This window comes from Falco naumanni, chromosome 1 (genome assembly GCF_017639655.2).
Source record: "Falco naumanni isolate bFalNau1 chromosome 1, bFalNau1.pat, whole genome shotgun sequence".
Lineage (NCBI taxonomy): Eukaryota > Metazoa > Chordata > Aves > Falconiformes > Falconidae > Falco > Falco naumanni.
The window spans coordinates 84032313-84048746 of record NC_054054.1 but is presented as its reverse complement, the minus strand read 5'-3'; the positions used below and the strand labels follow the sequence as shown (position 1 = coordinate 84048746).

At 38.1% G+C, this 16434-nt stretch overlaps 1 protein-coding gene across 3 annotated transcripts in view; it reads right to left on the bottom strand.

Annotated features, from left to right (window-relative positions):
• ADGRD1 (adhesion G protein-coupled receptor D1) overlaps positions 1–2914 on the bottom strand; it is a 160404-nt gene extending 157490 nt beyond the window's left edge. For 2 of the 3 annotated variants that reach the window (XM_040601944.1, XM_040601961.1), the window contains exon 1: positions 34–635. In XM_040601944.1, the coding sequence (XP_040457878.1) occupies positions 34–102 (69 nt within the window). In that variant the 5' untranslated portion in view covers positions 103–635. Of the gene's footprint in view, positions 1–33; positions 636–2579 lie in introns of those variants that run through there. The other variant, XM_040601951.1, reaches the window with a different exon arrangement.
• Between the last annotated feature and the right edge of the window lie 13520 nt (positions 2915–16434).

Below are 16434 nucleotides of genomic sequence, written 5' to 3'. Positions count from 1 at the left end.
ATACCTCAGTACTGACCATATTCAGAACATTACCTGATATTTGTACTGAAATAAAATCAGCAAAGAATAATGACAACACAGCAGAGATAGTAAATTCTCCATGGTCTATATAAGGTTAAAAGTACAACTGGAATCAAATTCCTGTAAGATTTCAATCATAAGTTTTCCTTTGCTACTTTTTGTGTTAAAAGGGACATTTTCCATGCAGGTTCAAAAAGTCCACTCCTTCAGTGATGGCAAAATATCCTCCCAGACCCTTTAAGTAGGATTTGCTTGCTTCACACTTTGATTTCTTCATTTAACTCTAAATAAATTTCCATGATTGGAAGAAAATTAAAAGAAACATGCATCAGATCCGAAAGCTGTACTGTTCCATGGAAAGAAGTCAAATATTTGTTACAATCTGTGCCAAAAAGAAAAGATCTTGTTTTCAACTTTCTTCCTATGGTTGTCTTTTCTTTTCAATCACTTTCACGTTGTCAGAGATCTGAAGCCAGTTTTAGTTTTGCTAGTACGAAAATGTACTTCCTCATAGCATAAGGCATATAACTCTCACTATTTCCTCAGAAACTGAGCTGAGAAGAGCTCCTAACTCCTTGCTTGCCCAGCTCATGTTTGCACCTCCATCCCAGATCTTTTTGGGTGGAGAGCAAGTCTGAGTGATGTCATGCTTTCTTCTCAAACTTTGTCCCATTCTGGTACTCTATTTATATCACATTGCTGCTGTCTCTTTTCTGGGTCCTAACACCAGCCAGCTAGGAACAAGTGGAAACAAGTCAATGTGCTTCAGCAAACAGATAATAGAGATTACTGCTCTTAGCAATCTGCACGCTTAAAGAAGAACGAAAGCCAGAACAAGTGCTCATAATTTGAATGCTTAAGAAAAAGAAAACAGGTTTTGGACAGGAATTTTGGTAGGAAAGCTAAGATCTATTTATTAAAATAACAGATTGTATTTCTGTTTTTAAAATTGTGACCTTCAAATAAAAAATACTGATTTAAATCACATGGCACTCTGAGGGATTAATTTTACTATGTCTGTATCAAGGAGAAACTGAGGCATTACTCATTTCACTGATTTGCTCAGTCGCACAACAAAACTAGTAAAAGCACCAGCAAAATACCTTTATAGTTGCCGCTTTCTTAAAAATAAAAATTGCATTTAAGTATTTATAAAAGCCTCCCAACTACACTCTGAACTACATCATATATAATAACTATCATTTTATATGTAAAACAAAAATAGCAGCTAGAATTAGTTGATATTCTTCATTTAATCTGTTCCTTTACAGTAAAATCTTGTTTTCAGTTCCCTCCAAGTTCTTTTTTGTTTGCAGTGAAATAAATGGAAAGAACAGTATTTTAAACAAAATTTGATAAGCTTTCCATCCCTGTTCATCTCTCCCCCGCATTTCTATATCAACCCCTTCTTTATCCTCACACAAGCCATTTAAAGCTGATGTAGGCAAGATCATAAACTAAAAATCAGAATCAAACCATGTTACTGTCTCAGCAAAATTCAAATTATTTTATTTACCTTTTCATTTGCCAAAAGTTGTATCAACAGATTAGATCTTACTTTCAGCCCCAGATGCTTACTGGTGCAGCAGAACATTCTCTGCCTAAAATCACTGGACACACAAGATAGTGATCTATAGAAAAATGATCATGCATTTGTTTCCATGCATGCCACTGCCCCTCTGCAACTCAGCTTATGACCTTTAGCTATTCTCCCCACCCATCCTTTCCGTGATTCTTAGCCCCATTTCTTCATGTACCTATATCAGTCTGTATTTGCCCAGTTCATTTTCCTAGCTCTATTCCTTCCAGTATATTAGCCCTCTTACTTATCTACTACTTAATTGCAGCTTCTGCACCAAACTCTTAGCTAGGGTTGATCATAACTTTCAGGATGAAAGTTTTCCACTGACACTTTACATAGAGGTTATATAGCTGAAAGCCCAGCAAGCTTGGTAGTGGCTGTGACCCTGATTTTACCCAGCTGGCTCCCCAGATGCCCACCGAACTTCTGAAGCTTCTGGTGGTAACTAGCTCCTTGAGATGACTGGCAAATAGATGGGATTTCAGGGTCCGAGAACTGAAAAGATCAAAATTAATTTTGGAAACCTTAAGATATTCATGCTGCATGAACACTTCAATGTTACCAAAGTTTACTATTACAAAATTTCAGTACTGAAATAAAGCGTGTCTTGTGTTTCTAACGCTGATTTAGGGTCTACAACAAAATAATTCTGAAAAATTTGGATTTCAGTTCCTACAAAAATTTAGCTTCCCATTTAGTTATAACCAGTCTGACTTTCACTTTTTTCCCTCTAGGTTTTTTTAGACTCCTTCCCTCATTACTGTTAGCCACAAACTCCTCCATATCCTGAAGGAAGAAGAGGAATTCTGTATAAACCCTACAAATTCTGCATCACTTACTGAAAAGTAGAGCCACCCTTAGAAATAATAGAGAGCTGCAGCTAAAAGTCTTGAGAACAGCCAAAACTTAAAAAGAGAAAGACAGGAATCTGAAATATTTGCCAAGAGGGGCCTGTCAAGGGAAAGAATATGCTTACCAAAACAATTGTGAGAATCCAAGCAAACATGTTCACTGCCAAAACTTTCTGTGGAAACAGCAAATTGCAAGCAGACATTGGAGATTATTTGCAGAAACAAATTCTGAATTTATTCCTGTGATCCTCTGGAAACCTGGTCTGAGAAGCCACACTGCTTCCACCGCAAACCAAAGGCAGCACTTGGCACCTTACATGCAAACCAGAGTAACTGATCCAACACTCAGAAGACAAGTAATCACAGTGGATTGCTCTTGAAGGACCTGCAGATGAAACAGTGTTCATTAAAAGTACTTGCATGTCAACAAAATCACAAAGTCTGCACACGTGGGGGCACTGGGCAGCCCACGCTGAGACCACTGGAGAGGTTTCTCCTACGCTGCTGCCCTGGGGCCCTGCTAAGGTAGGAAGGAAGGAAGGAAGGAAGGAAAAAGCTGTGAGCCACGTGTTACAGTACCTGGGGGTAGGGGGAGTGTCCATGAAAGGCCTCTAGGTTTTTCAGTCCCACTTAAGTAGGGCAGCGAAAAGGCCAGGGAGGAGCTGCTCTGCAGCTCAGACATTTACTGACAGGTAGAATGAGTTCCCTGAACAGAACAGAAAGCCTGAAGACCTGCAGCAACCATCAGAGGCTTGCAAACAGCACTGGGAAATGACACAGCCAGGCTTCTCTCTCTTTTCTCCCCTCGCCACTTTTTTTTTTTTTTTTTTTTTTGGCGGGGTGGCAGGTGGGGAGGGAGAGGTAGAAGGGGCTTTCGAAGAGAACAGCTTAACAAAAAAGAAAGATCAACTGTTACATCTTGGTGATATCAGTTGCAACACCACTTTCACAGCAACATGAGTATGCCCTATCATGCAATAATTAAAGTTAAATTTCAGCTTTCCTTGTTCACCAAGGATGATTATATTATTGAAACAAAAAATTAGCAAATGCTATAACCAACACTTACCAGGAAATGAAAAATAACCTCAAGTTAAAAATCTTTATTGCTAGGTATGTAAATACAAACAGCGAGAATAATCCTTTAAAGAATGTTTTTACACTGTAGAACACAAGTTTTCTTCCTGTTTTCATTGGAATTATTAACTTCCCACAAGAGAGCTGGTGCATAATTGGGATCAAAATGTTACAACAAACATCTTACAAAGGAGTATTTTAAGAATAAATCTAACAGCTAGATTTCCTAAATCTTCTCTAGTATCACAGTCTCTGTTAATACACCTATAAATATTCTGGATTAAAATTAATTCCTGGTCAAGTATTTCTCCATCAGTAATAGAAATTATTAACAAGGTGGTTACAGCTGATGTATCAATACCTATCCACTTAAATTTGAAATTTTAGTGGTAACTTTTCAGCCTTTTTATGGGCATCCAAGGTAAGTAGTTGTAGAACTGATTGTATTTATTTCACATTCATTAGTAATTTAAATAATCATTAATACTAAATAATTTAAATTAAATAAATATTAGTATTAATTAATTAAATTATTTAATTAAATACAGTTTAGTAAATTAATTCAGCTGTCCTTTGCTAAAGGGAACATCTAGGGCAGCTCTACCAGCTCTCTTGGAACTACTCAGATGTACCTAGGTGCAGTTTGATTAGATTGGCGCATATGCAAGAAACCAGAACAAGATCCTGTATTAAACTTGCCATCTTCTCAATACACACCTTTATACTAGCACAATTTATTTTTGTAGCGAATATAAATTGTTTACTCACAGAACTCTAAAGCAGAAGCAGTTTCACAGGTAAAGGGGTCACCTCTAACACAGTTTATTACCTTTTCTTTATATAACCTTATTCCAATGTAGAACTGTGAGCCCATACCAAGGAGGAATTTTGGGGTATTTTACATTCACTTTGATGACAAAGAAGTCATTCCTAAACAAATTAAGTTGGTCTTGGACATGACTGTAACAACAAGAAGGTATTGCACTAACTCTAAGACCAAGTTCAATATATTTACTAGCAAAGCAGCATATTGGCAGTGTATTTAGAAACTCCTGCAGCGCTCACACTCAACAGAAAGATGAAGGACTTGGTGAACAGTCCTCTCCCTCTAGTTACTGTACAAGCACAAAATACAAGGTGAAGAAACTCTATCTGCTGATAGCTGCATTACCAACATTTGATGGAAAAGCAATCTGTGTCATTCATTGGGTTCTTCTTTTACTTATGCATCCCTGTCCCACCACCTCTGTCTGGATTCTGCAGTCACCTTCCCAAACCAGGGACTGTGCCCTCAGCTGCTTCATTAGCCTTTCCCTGCCACCAGCCCCATTCTAAGGTTTAACCAGCTGCAACCAAAGCCACTTTACCACAGTTCAAACACTCACTCAGGACCAAGCCATAAATTGACAGTGCAGTTTATAAACAAGGCATTTCAGAACTCTTGTTCCTTTCTACTAGCTACGTCATGTATTCGAAGACTGTGGGCATCTATCTGCCATGCAGACCTAAGGCTGTCTCTTCCATTGTATGGCTCGTTACAGCCTTTCAAAGGAGCCATCACGCTCAGTCTACACCAGCTCTATCCAATTCACTGAGACGCTGACATCTACTTTGATTTTTAAAAGAAGCTGTGCCCATATCACGACAGACAGGTCCATCTTGCATTTAGCAGTACTTAGAAGCACTGTAGTATGAAGAGTTGGGTTTTTTTCCTTTTCCAACCTCTCATTTCTTCTTTGAGCAAGGGAACTGAAAATTGTCATTTGAGAGAAATATTTTCAGTCAATTCACTGTAATTATTTTGTATGCAAGTAATGCCATGTTTTTAGGTATCTCAAAAGACTTAACACTTAGTTTAGCTCTCATTTTTATAGCATGGGTAATTTATCTCTATATTGTAAATTAAAACTTCCAAGAGGCAAAAGCTATGTGATTTGAAGAGAACTGCTCATGCAGGTGAACTGGTTATCTAGAATACTGCATATTGGTTGTTTTGGTTAGTCATTCCAACACACTTGGTTTTTTTCTCACGAGTTTTGCTCATTTAAAACAACTACTGCTCTTAAAGCAGCTTGTTTCAATCCCAGCAAATAAGTCCTCCTCTTCCTCAAAAGGACAATTTTCTCCAGGTAAAGATTTAATACCATCTAAGGATAGCCACTGTTCCAGGATGCCCAAAACAAATTATTGGGGAGCGGGGGAGTAATTTCCCAGCTGCACCACCTTCAAAGAAATTGGAGAGTAAGTTTCTTTCGCTGTGTTCTTCCTTGGTGTAATACAACAAAATCATGATGATAGGCAATAGGCAATACTAATTGGCAAAGTATCTATGGAAGATTCACTTTACAAACATAACACTGTAGCCCCCCAGTTCTAAATAAAAGCAGGAGAACACAAATTTCACTCAAAGACAGAAGACTGTTGCTTAAGTTGCCAACTGGCACTTTTTAAATAGTATCATCATTATATTAATGCGTATTAGATGGGGATGAGGCAGAAAAAAATGAGTCTTGCTTTCCTTATGTTTCCAGCATACAAATTCTCTCTTTTCCCCATGGGATGGAGTGCACCTATGGCTATGGTAACATACTATGGAATTTTTCTTGTGTGCTGGAAGAATTATGTGGCATCTGTTCTCACGCATTTAACAACTACACGCCCCTCTTCATTGTTATCCCTTACATAACATGCATCGGGGCTATACTTAACTACCAGTGAAAATCTAGTCTATGATATGCTTAAGTTTTATTTAAACTGAAAACATGCACAGTCTCTTGTGCTTTCATAACTCAGGACTCTGCAATTCTAAGCAAAACCAAAATATATAACTGAGGGGGGTTTTGTTATTTGAAAACTGTTTGTTAGTGTTTATTCTTGCAGATGTACCATCATCTCATGCTACCATACTAAATTCTCTATAGACAGCATTTCCTGTGATCCCTGTAACATTCTTTTAAATGGTAAGCATCCACTGAACTGTGGATGCCTACAAGTGAACAGTTAAGTATGCTGTACACATTTTCTCATAATATTAAAAAACATTTTAAGTATTTGGTACCTTTTATTTTAGCACTTTCCCAACCAAACAGCTAGAAAATTTAAGAGAACATTTTTTTAGGTTCATAAGTTTTCTCTAGGACCACAAAATCTGGCCAACAACATTAGTTGCTTCTATTTACTTTTAAACGTTGAAATGAATAAATAATGTGTGATACTAGAAAAAGAAGAGGGTTGTACAGCTGAAATTAAGGATACGTTTTCACAATAAAAAGCATGGCTGTAGCCCTTGTAGTAGCAAAACCAAAAATACTGTGGGTGGCACGGGACAGCAAACATGATCTATTATATCCAAGCATCAAATCAGTTTTAGTTGCTACACTATGCCAAAGCCTGCTATAGCTTTGCTTATTGCTTTGTGCAATACATAATGCATTATTGAGCTACAAAACTCAAATGCATTGAGAATGTATACAGAATTTCATTTCCTATCTACTTTTAAGTCATCTATTAGAAAGATGCTGGGTTGGAGGTTCTTTTCGTTGGTTTGGGGGTGGGGAGCGGGGTGTTCAATCAGAAATTCATAGGCCTGAAGTTCCCTGAAAAGAGCCATAATTTCCAAGGTTCATACGCTACCTAGACCAAAACCAGTCTCTTCTGGGTCTCGGGTATTGGTGCAACAACTGCCAAAATAATAAAAATGAATGGATATTTGTTCTGTATTTACACACAACTCACTACATAAATGCAGGGTAAGAAACAGATCACTAAAGCCATTTCTGAAGACACAGGAAAAAAAATGTTTTTTATATCAGTATGCTCCACAGGGGGTCACAAGCAGAACAGGAGTCAAGAGTGGCAAGCCAGGAAGTACAGAAGAATTTGGTTATGTGAAAATAATCAAATCTTTTTCATGCTCACTGCAGAGGAATAAGAGGTACCAAGGCTTGGTCTTAGTGTAGAGTATTGCAGGAGTGAAGGAGGGAAAGGGCTGTCACATCTCCATTGTTAGATTTCTTCAAGGACAGGCTGGAAAAAAACATGTCAGAGATTATGAAAAGTCAGCCTTACCTTGCAGCACAAGGATGAGCTACATTAGTTTTTTTGGCCAATTCCAATTGTATTTTTCCATGATTCTGTGACCTCCGAGCTAGTTGACAGATTTGTATATTCTCTTTTTCAATTTTTTCTTCATGATAAAACAATATTAACTTTGTCTAGCATAAACACTAAGCTTTCCAGTGCAAATTCTTAAGTAAATTTGAATTTCCAATACATAGCAAAAAACACCTCCAAACAAAAACCTTCAAGGCATTATAAAGGACTTCTTTTTAAAGAATAAAATCAAGACTTTCTTGACTTTATGGGAAAGGATTTTTTATCCTTCTTCTTATTATTTTTTTTCAGTCTATAGAAGCTAGTACTGCCTTTGAAAGAATGCTTGGTATGGGAGGGACATAGAAGTGTCTAGTGTGAGAGTTATAAATACATATTTTATTAACATCTTTATTACTGTGATTAACAATAGGATGATACTTGACAAAGCACAGCTTCAGAGTTGCGTCCTTCAATTGCACAATAGCAGTTCTGTGCTCCCCTGTTGAAGAGAGACTTGAACTACCAGAGATGGTCCAGCAGAGGACTACACAGATGATGAGGGGACTGAAGCATCTCCCTGATGAGGAAAGGCTGAAGGAGCTGAGCCTGTTCTTTGGGGCAAGTGTCAACAGGACTGGGACCAGCTCCTTTCAGTGGTGCCCAGTGACAGGACAAAGGGCAACAGGCACAAACTGTAACACAAGAAGTTCCAACTGAATATGAGGAAGAACTTTACTTTGGAGGTAACAGAGCACTGGAACAGGCTGCCCAAAGAGGTTGTGGAGTCATCGTCTCTAAAGATACTCAAAACCTGGCTGGACATAACTCTGTGCAACCTGATCTGGGAGAACCTGCTTTACCAGGGGGTGGAACCAGATCATCTCCAGAGGCCCCTTCTGACCCTGACCATTCTGATTCTGTGAAATGCAACGTTGAATGAACAGCTATCAGATGTGATGTAACAAGCTACTTCATGAGCTCTTCACTGGGCCCCCAGCTCTGTCAGGAATCACCTGCACAAAGACAGCTGCTGCTGAGCATCATTCCTCTCAGATCAGCAAAGAACCACAAAAGCTATGAAAAAAAGCTTCGTACAAGGAACTGTAATCCCCGAAATTCTAATTTTCATAATGCCATCTAACAAAAAACAATCAAAGGGTGGCAGTGGCCATTGCATGATTCTGGTCCCCAGAATACATCAAGTAGTAGAAGATCTTTTGGCAAAATTAGTCAGAAAGTAGACCACAAAAAAATATTGCATGAAATTGAGTTGACTATACTGAAAAGGACAAACTGAACAATTCAGACTGAAAAAAAGTAAACAAAAATCCTGGAGCTAATTTAACAAGGCTAATGCTATCATGGAAAATTTTTAATTAAGAAAATGAGAAGTTGCTGGCCAATACCAGAAAACAAAATACAGCTTTTTGGCAATAAGACTTAAGCCTTATCATGTTATGTACGTAATGTTAAACTGATTCAATTTATATATTATTTCTGAAAACATTAAGAGCCTGATGATTCAAAGACTAAGTAAACAGGTGAATAACATACAATACATTAGACATTTAAGTTTTCTCTTTATGAGGTCCCACTAACAGTTATTAGATTACTCTTTTTATTGTGTATTTAATGAATCATCCTTTCATGAGACTTTTTCTGTATTGTGGTAAGTCGTCCTCCATACACTGAAGATGACTTTTGATTTCTGCAAAGCAGTTTAGGTTTCTGTGAAATCCCAAAGACTTAATTTAATCAAAACTTTAATTATCTCAGCCTTAATGTCAAGCTTAAATAAAATAGCATAATTGTATAAATAAAACCTGCAATTTTTTTTAAACACGATTAAGCTAAATCTTATTTTGCAAAAAGCCACTGCCTGTAATTGCATGGGTTTTGGTATCATTCAGGTAGTCTGATTTTCTTTATTTCAGAAATATTTCACAATGATAGAAGTTTTGCTTTTGGAATTTGTGCCATTTTTTCCTCTTACAGTCTTACTAAACTTTCTTTTGCCCTTTTGGGTAAAAGCAACTCCATTTTCATTCAGTTTCATTCAACTGCTTTGTAAAACAAGTGTGTAGTAGAAATGGAGAATAAACCCAGAAGCCAATGCAAATTACTTCTCAATATATACATATATAAAAGTCTTAAATGTTCCTATTAAAGACTTCTCATTCTGCGGGGAATAACACAGTCCCTGTCTTTTATAGTTTCTTTCTTCAGATTTAAGTGGCAAAAGCAATGAGAGGGTGGGGGCAGAAATCAGAGTGCTTGCTAAAATGCTGGCAGTAGCTTCCAAAACTGCACTCTTATGAAGCAATGAGGAGTCATCAAATTTGAAATGCAACCTATTAATTAGTTTAGAAGTACTGTATTCCAGAATTAAGATCCAGACTAAGCCCCATGCTTTCAAGTACTGAGTCTTGGAATTTTAGCTCTTCATTGATAGAAGAGTGTCAATACATAAACCAAATCCTAGCATAAATTCTCTTCCATGCACTCTCTTGATTACTGTGACTCCTCTTGGTTTGTTCCTCATTCTGCAGTAATGCTTAACATGACTAGAGAAATCACATCTGTTGGCTGCAACAGCCATCCCAAAAATCCTAAAAATCACAAGACACACCCTGGAATCATGGAACTGACTGAAAACATATTTTCAAAGCAATACACAACAAAATCCTGTTTGTATCTGCCACTGTTCTTAGTGCATGCTACAGAAAAGCAAACTAAAATAAAATCAACTACTCAAAATGCGATTTTGAATACGAGAACAGATAGGATATGGGGATGAAAAAATCCCCCCTTTCCTTTTTCTAGAGTATTTGTCAGTCTTGCAGTGCTTTTCACAGGCTTCTTAAGTAACTGTCATTTTCAGATGTCACTTGCAACTAAAGACTGACTATTGATGTGACCTTCATTCAGATCCTTTTTCACTAGTCAGAAATACTGATTTTTTTCAGAGATTAAGCATTTCCCTTCTTTCTCTTAGGCTCTAAGCCTTTTTTAGCACATGCAAAGTCATCTGGGGTGAAAAGCAGGAGGTAGAGTCATCAAGGAATGGCTACCATGCCAACATTCACATCTAGAGAATTAAATAAGGAAGAAACAGGTCTGTAGTCAAGCTAGTACCTGTGAAAGGCAATATAAAGCTTAATATGTCAAATTTTAAATAGCCAGTAATACGTGCCATTTATATGCAAGTAGGGTTTATCCACTGCTCAGAGGAGATAAAAGCACTAGTCCCCTGCTAGTGGTAAGCCACTAGTAGCAAGTATCCACTCAGTAGAGGTCAACAGCAATTGAAATGCAAATAAATTTTGAAAGTGTAACTAACAAATTTGCAATAAATAATTAGCATTATTTTCTACCAGTTTTACAAAGGCAGAAGAGAAGGTTTTATACCTGTATGTTTTCATTTGCATTTAGTCTGCAAGGCGGATATATATTTACATGAAAATTAAAAGTACTGTTTCACACGTGTTATACTGAAGCTTCCAGGTCAGGACATGGTTTTAGTTGTACAAGGCACCGTATACACACATACCAAAAAGAGAGCACCTACTCATTTAAAAGCCTGTAACCAAAGCACTTGAACGAGTACTTGTGAAAGTAGCCAACTGAAGTAACAGAAAGGGGTAACAAAACAGGTCACAGAAAGATGCTTGCCCCAGCGCATAAGTCTTTCAGACTGTGACACAGCATGTTATATGCCTAAATCATATTTATCTTTTACAAGTTACTAGAAGTCCCTACTGTTCAATGAAATTAACACCTGATCTGGAAATACCCAAGTTATTCACCTACAAGAAAGTGACAAAACACTCTACCTGACAAGTAATCTTCAAGTTGCAGTGTGTTAAGGTAGATTTTCTCAAGCAGTTTCCATTTAAATCACAGAAGTTCTAGCAAAGTCAACTGGCCTGTGCACAATGAAGATTAGCGATACGACAAACTCAATTACTTTCTGTTAGGTTCATCTCTTCCCTGTAAAGTTTTTTGATATACTACCCTGTCAGCACTGCCTAAACTGCTTTCCAGCAAAGCATAGGTACATGGTCAGCCTCTCTCACACATGGGTACAGGGAGTTCTTCCAATCTGTTGGATGCCAAGCTGGTCTTATTTTAAATTCCCCATGGTGGGGAACCATTTAGTGAAATTCTCAGTTGCCAGAGTTTGCATTTCCTCTCCCTCTCCAGTCTGCATCTCTTTCCTCCTACTGCTTTATTCTATTTGGTTTGATATCTAGTAGCAGGCTTCCATTAAGCATAATTGCTACTAGTTATGCTTTGGAGTGTTGCATTAATCATTATCACATTAGCATATAAGCATTTTGTGCTCTAGTCATCATTTGTCTTCCTTCATCTATTCTCCATACCTTTGCTAGAAGCCCAACTTTGTGCATGCTTTCTTCGTGCTGCTTTTGAGTTCCTTCATATTCCTTCCCAAAGGTTCAGCCCTCTACAACAGAGGCATCGACTCACTGCCTAGTGTGACATTTTGCTTGTTGCTTTATCTTATCAACAGTCTAGGCTATGCTTCTGAAGATGACACTTTGGTTTTGTGTCACACTGCCCAGGCTTCTCTGGTGCAATAGCTGTCATTAGCTCCAGCTAGCTGCCATTAGGTCAGCTAGGAATCTGCCTGTGGAGAGAGAGAGAGAGAATCACTTGCTTATTCAGCACTCTGAGCTGGAGACCTCAGCTGGACAGCATAGATGCAGTTCATCACTTACAAAATATGCAGAGTGCATCTGAAGAACTTTTTAAAGACAGGATTCTCCAGCATAACTAGAAAGAATTATCATGGAGCAATTCTTCCAGCCACCCTAATTTCAAATCTGAAGCTCTGAATGGAGGAACACCTTTCTTCCTTACTTACGGTCTCTCTACAGCAAAACAGGAACTATAATACTCAGGACACCAATCCCTCAAGCTTTCTGGTTTTTTGCTATTCATACTGTAACTTGACTACAAGATCAAGCCATGAATGATGTGACACTGTGCTAGATTTGGCTAAAGCAGATCCTTCACCAGATTTCTATTTTGCATCGAAGTTAGGTGATCAGCACTTAATGCACAGATTTTTTTTTCCAGTGAAGTTATACTTCAGCTCAATGACAGTTATCAAGACATTGACTGGTTCCACATAGTAAGCTCCAATTTTTCAGGTTTTTTTAAACCTAAATTGAAGAGCAGGAGAAGATATGAAAGTACATGACAGGAGTGCCTAAGCTTTGCTATGGTAATAGCTTTAGGATGACAAAAATCCTCCTGTAACTCACTGCCTTGGTCTATTTCACACTCTTAGTGGATTTAACTTAAAGAAAAAAAATAATCATGTTAAAAGTCCAGTTACACTTATCGTATTTTGGAATAAATACCGTAGAACAGAACAAACTTGGTTTTATTTTTTATCAACTAGCATCTGTCACTGCACATGCATTATAGCCACTCTCTACTGTTAATAAACCTAAAAGCATCCAAGTGCCTCCTTGGATACACGACACTTGGGCAACCCCAACAGGTCTGTTTCAATGCAACACAGTATCCCCCGATCCGGCCAGCTACACAGGCGGCGCGCCCCACCGCGTGGCTGAAACTGGTACCACAAAAGCAGTTTCACTCAACCCTAGAATTACTAGTCTACTTAAAGTGGACCCTAGATACTAGTCTGCTTAGCTAGCCAGAGAAAAGAAGTGTGCTGCAACCACTCCATCACCTTAATTTCTTATTTTTTTAAAAAAAAAGCTAATGACCTAAGAACTACTCTCATCTGGTTTAAGCACCACGTACCTGGCAACAACTCCTGCACTTCTGCCCGCCAGGTGATGGGTCTCAAGAAGCTCTTTTATACATCATCTTTGATGAATTACCTCAATTGTCTCTCACCTGCTATAGTTTGAAATAAGTTTTGTAACTAGAGATCAGTTTAGGTATTCAAGCACAAACAAAATATCCAGACAAATTAGAAATAAAAATATTAGATCCAGAATCAAAAGGCAATGAATAATGCCAAAAAAAGTACACTTTTCTGGTTTATTATGACTCACCTTTTTATTTATAAATGGAACAAAGCTCTTTGGCTTGACCTCTTTCCCTAAATAGCTGCCCTGCAAACCCAACCTGAGATCTGGAAGATTTAACAGTTTATGATGTAATCCATCAAAAAAATGTGATTGGGAAAGCTAGCTTTCTTTTCTATTCTCAGTGTAATGCACATTGCTTCCCTCCAGTACTACTTTCAAGCATCACCAAGACACAGAAGAGTTATCATCATGTTACCACTGGCTGCGTGTGGTGAAAAGCTTCTGAAGTAGCAGGAACAGGAATTATTATTACAACTGCGAAATAAGACTGTGATACTGGCTCATGCAAGCTCCTACCTGAAAAAGAAGTTCAAAGCAAAGAACAACCACTTATATTAGTAATTTGATTTGCTATCTTTAGCTTAATACTTTGTATAGAAGACTTAAATAACTGTATCAAGAAAGACAGGCTTCAGAGTATAGTCAGTCATTTTGTCACAACAGGAAGGACACTGGTTAAAATTTTCTACTTGGATGTCACTGATCACAACCATATGAGCCTCCTGTTTGTAACAGCCTACTTTACACCTAGTTTTGGTTTCAACTGCCCTTTTTGGTCCTTCACTCATGAAGTGTCAACACAGAAACAGGCAACAGAGTAAACCAAGCTCACTGCCTCCTATTAACCTGGAACTATATTGATGAAATTCAATTTTTAATGCTTCCATTAAATATGTTAAAACTATGACTTCAGAGATAATAGGAAAAACTTTAAAACTTCTGTTAATGTTACATAAAATACAAAATTCTGTTTATAATGTTATTTGGGGAAATTTGTCGTCGTATTTGCAATTTTTTCCCCCCAAAGCAAGTAGCAGAAACATGGAAATTAAGTTATTTTAATTGCAGGATCGCAGTAAGACAGGTACCCGACTACAAAAAATAAAATACCAATCAAACAGCCTATTCCTATACTGAACTAGAGCCCTAATATGAACACTGGCCTATTTCAGTGATGCAGCTTGCAGAACACTAGAATTCTGGGGAAGTGTTGTTTATTCATTAAATAATCTGGTCACTTTGTGAACTAGCAGAATTACCAACACAACTCACATGGGAGTGTTTGCCTTGTACACTCAAATCTGTAACCTAAGATTTAGGGTCTGTGCTACAGCCTCGGTATAAATAACATGACCTTATGTTTCAGCATTCCTACAGTTATCAACTAGATATATGAAGAGGTTTAGCTCATTAAGTCCCACCAAGTCTGTTAAACACATTATCATGTTAAGCCTTCCTTTCACGCACAGAATTCCCCCAACTTTAGCTTCACATTATTTGCCAGGCAGCCAAGTGAGCTCCAAATCAGGAAGAGGAAGGCCGTCTTTGCTAGAGCCAATAGCTTGTACCACCGGAACAGTTACCAACAAGGCAAAGGGCAATGAAGACTCAGAATCATCACCACAGCTGCTTCCACCGTTATGAAGTGGGTGTTGCCTGAAAAAGCTACTGGCCTAGGACAGCAGGGTAATCACCAGCTGAAAACGTTCAGTGATTCTGGCCACTTGCAGAGATGAGTGAAAGTGCTACGGGACACTTCAAGGAAAAACTCCTTCATGGGATGCTCACATAGCAGCTTGTACTTGGAAAACTTCTCAGCTCAGCACAAATATGACATAGACAAAGCCAGCATATAAATTAATACACCAATGTGAAAACAAACTGATCAAAGCAGCAGATTTAGCTTTTCAGTTACTTGTAAGACATTGCTATTAATCCTGGTCTGAGAGGGCCCAACCAACTGTTGCCAAAACTCAAGTGAGAGAAAGTCGTCAGTACTACCAGTCCAGGTCAGGGAAAACTGGCTTCAATCAAGCCAGGTGTTTGTTTTCAGAAAGGTGAAGGCAGAACAATCAGTCTCGGCAGTGTTTTCTCCACTAGTTTAGACTAAGACTGTATTAACAACAAATGTCTACAACACATTTCTAAAATAAAAAGATTTTGGTTTAGCATAGCTTGCAGACACAAGAGGCAGACTTCAACCTTCTTGGCATACACATTTCCAGTTGTTGCAGAGAAGCATTCTCCAATGTTTCTAAAAAAAATATTATTCTCTGTTGAAATCCTGAGATCCATGGGCAAATCCAGCCTTCCTAAGGAAGGCTTTAACACTCCTTCATTTAAAGGTTCAGTGAGAAGTAGCAAATATTACCTCTGCCAGTTGCTTTAACTAATGCTTTTGCCTTACCTATTTTGCACACACACTCTAGTTCTCAACTACTCTTCTAATAGAACCCTGTGTGGGCTTGGACACTTAAAACTCACAGCTTTATTGTGGAACTACGAACAGTAAACAGCTCAGCACCTCATCCCATTTTTGAAAGCTAAAGCCGAGCATGATACGTAATGACAAGCCACTAAAAACCAATCTGAAACCAGAGATCTTAGTGTGGCAAGACGTACCAAACGGCACACAGGGAACACAAGAACTCCTACAATTAATCTGATCTAACTGTGCAACTCAAGTTGGTAGAACAAAACAGGTACTGCAACAACAGATTTCAGTCTCACCAATTCAGTGCAGGTAACGATAGAGCTCTAGTAGAGACTGACGTGACTATTTAGTACAAAGGCTCTTAGAACTCATTTTATTTTCCTCACTACTTGATCCAATACACAAGATTTAATTTTGCCTAAACCCAAATAGTGAAAAACTTCTAAAGTGTGTTAAGACTTTCAACCGAGGAATCTGCACATCGCTAGTAAGCCTACCTAC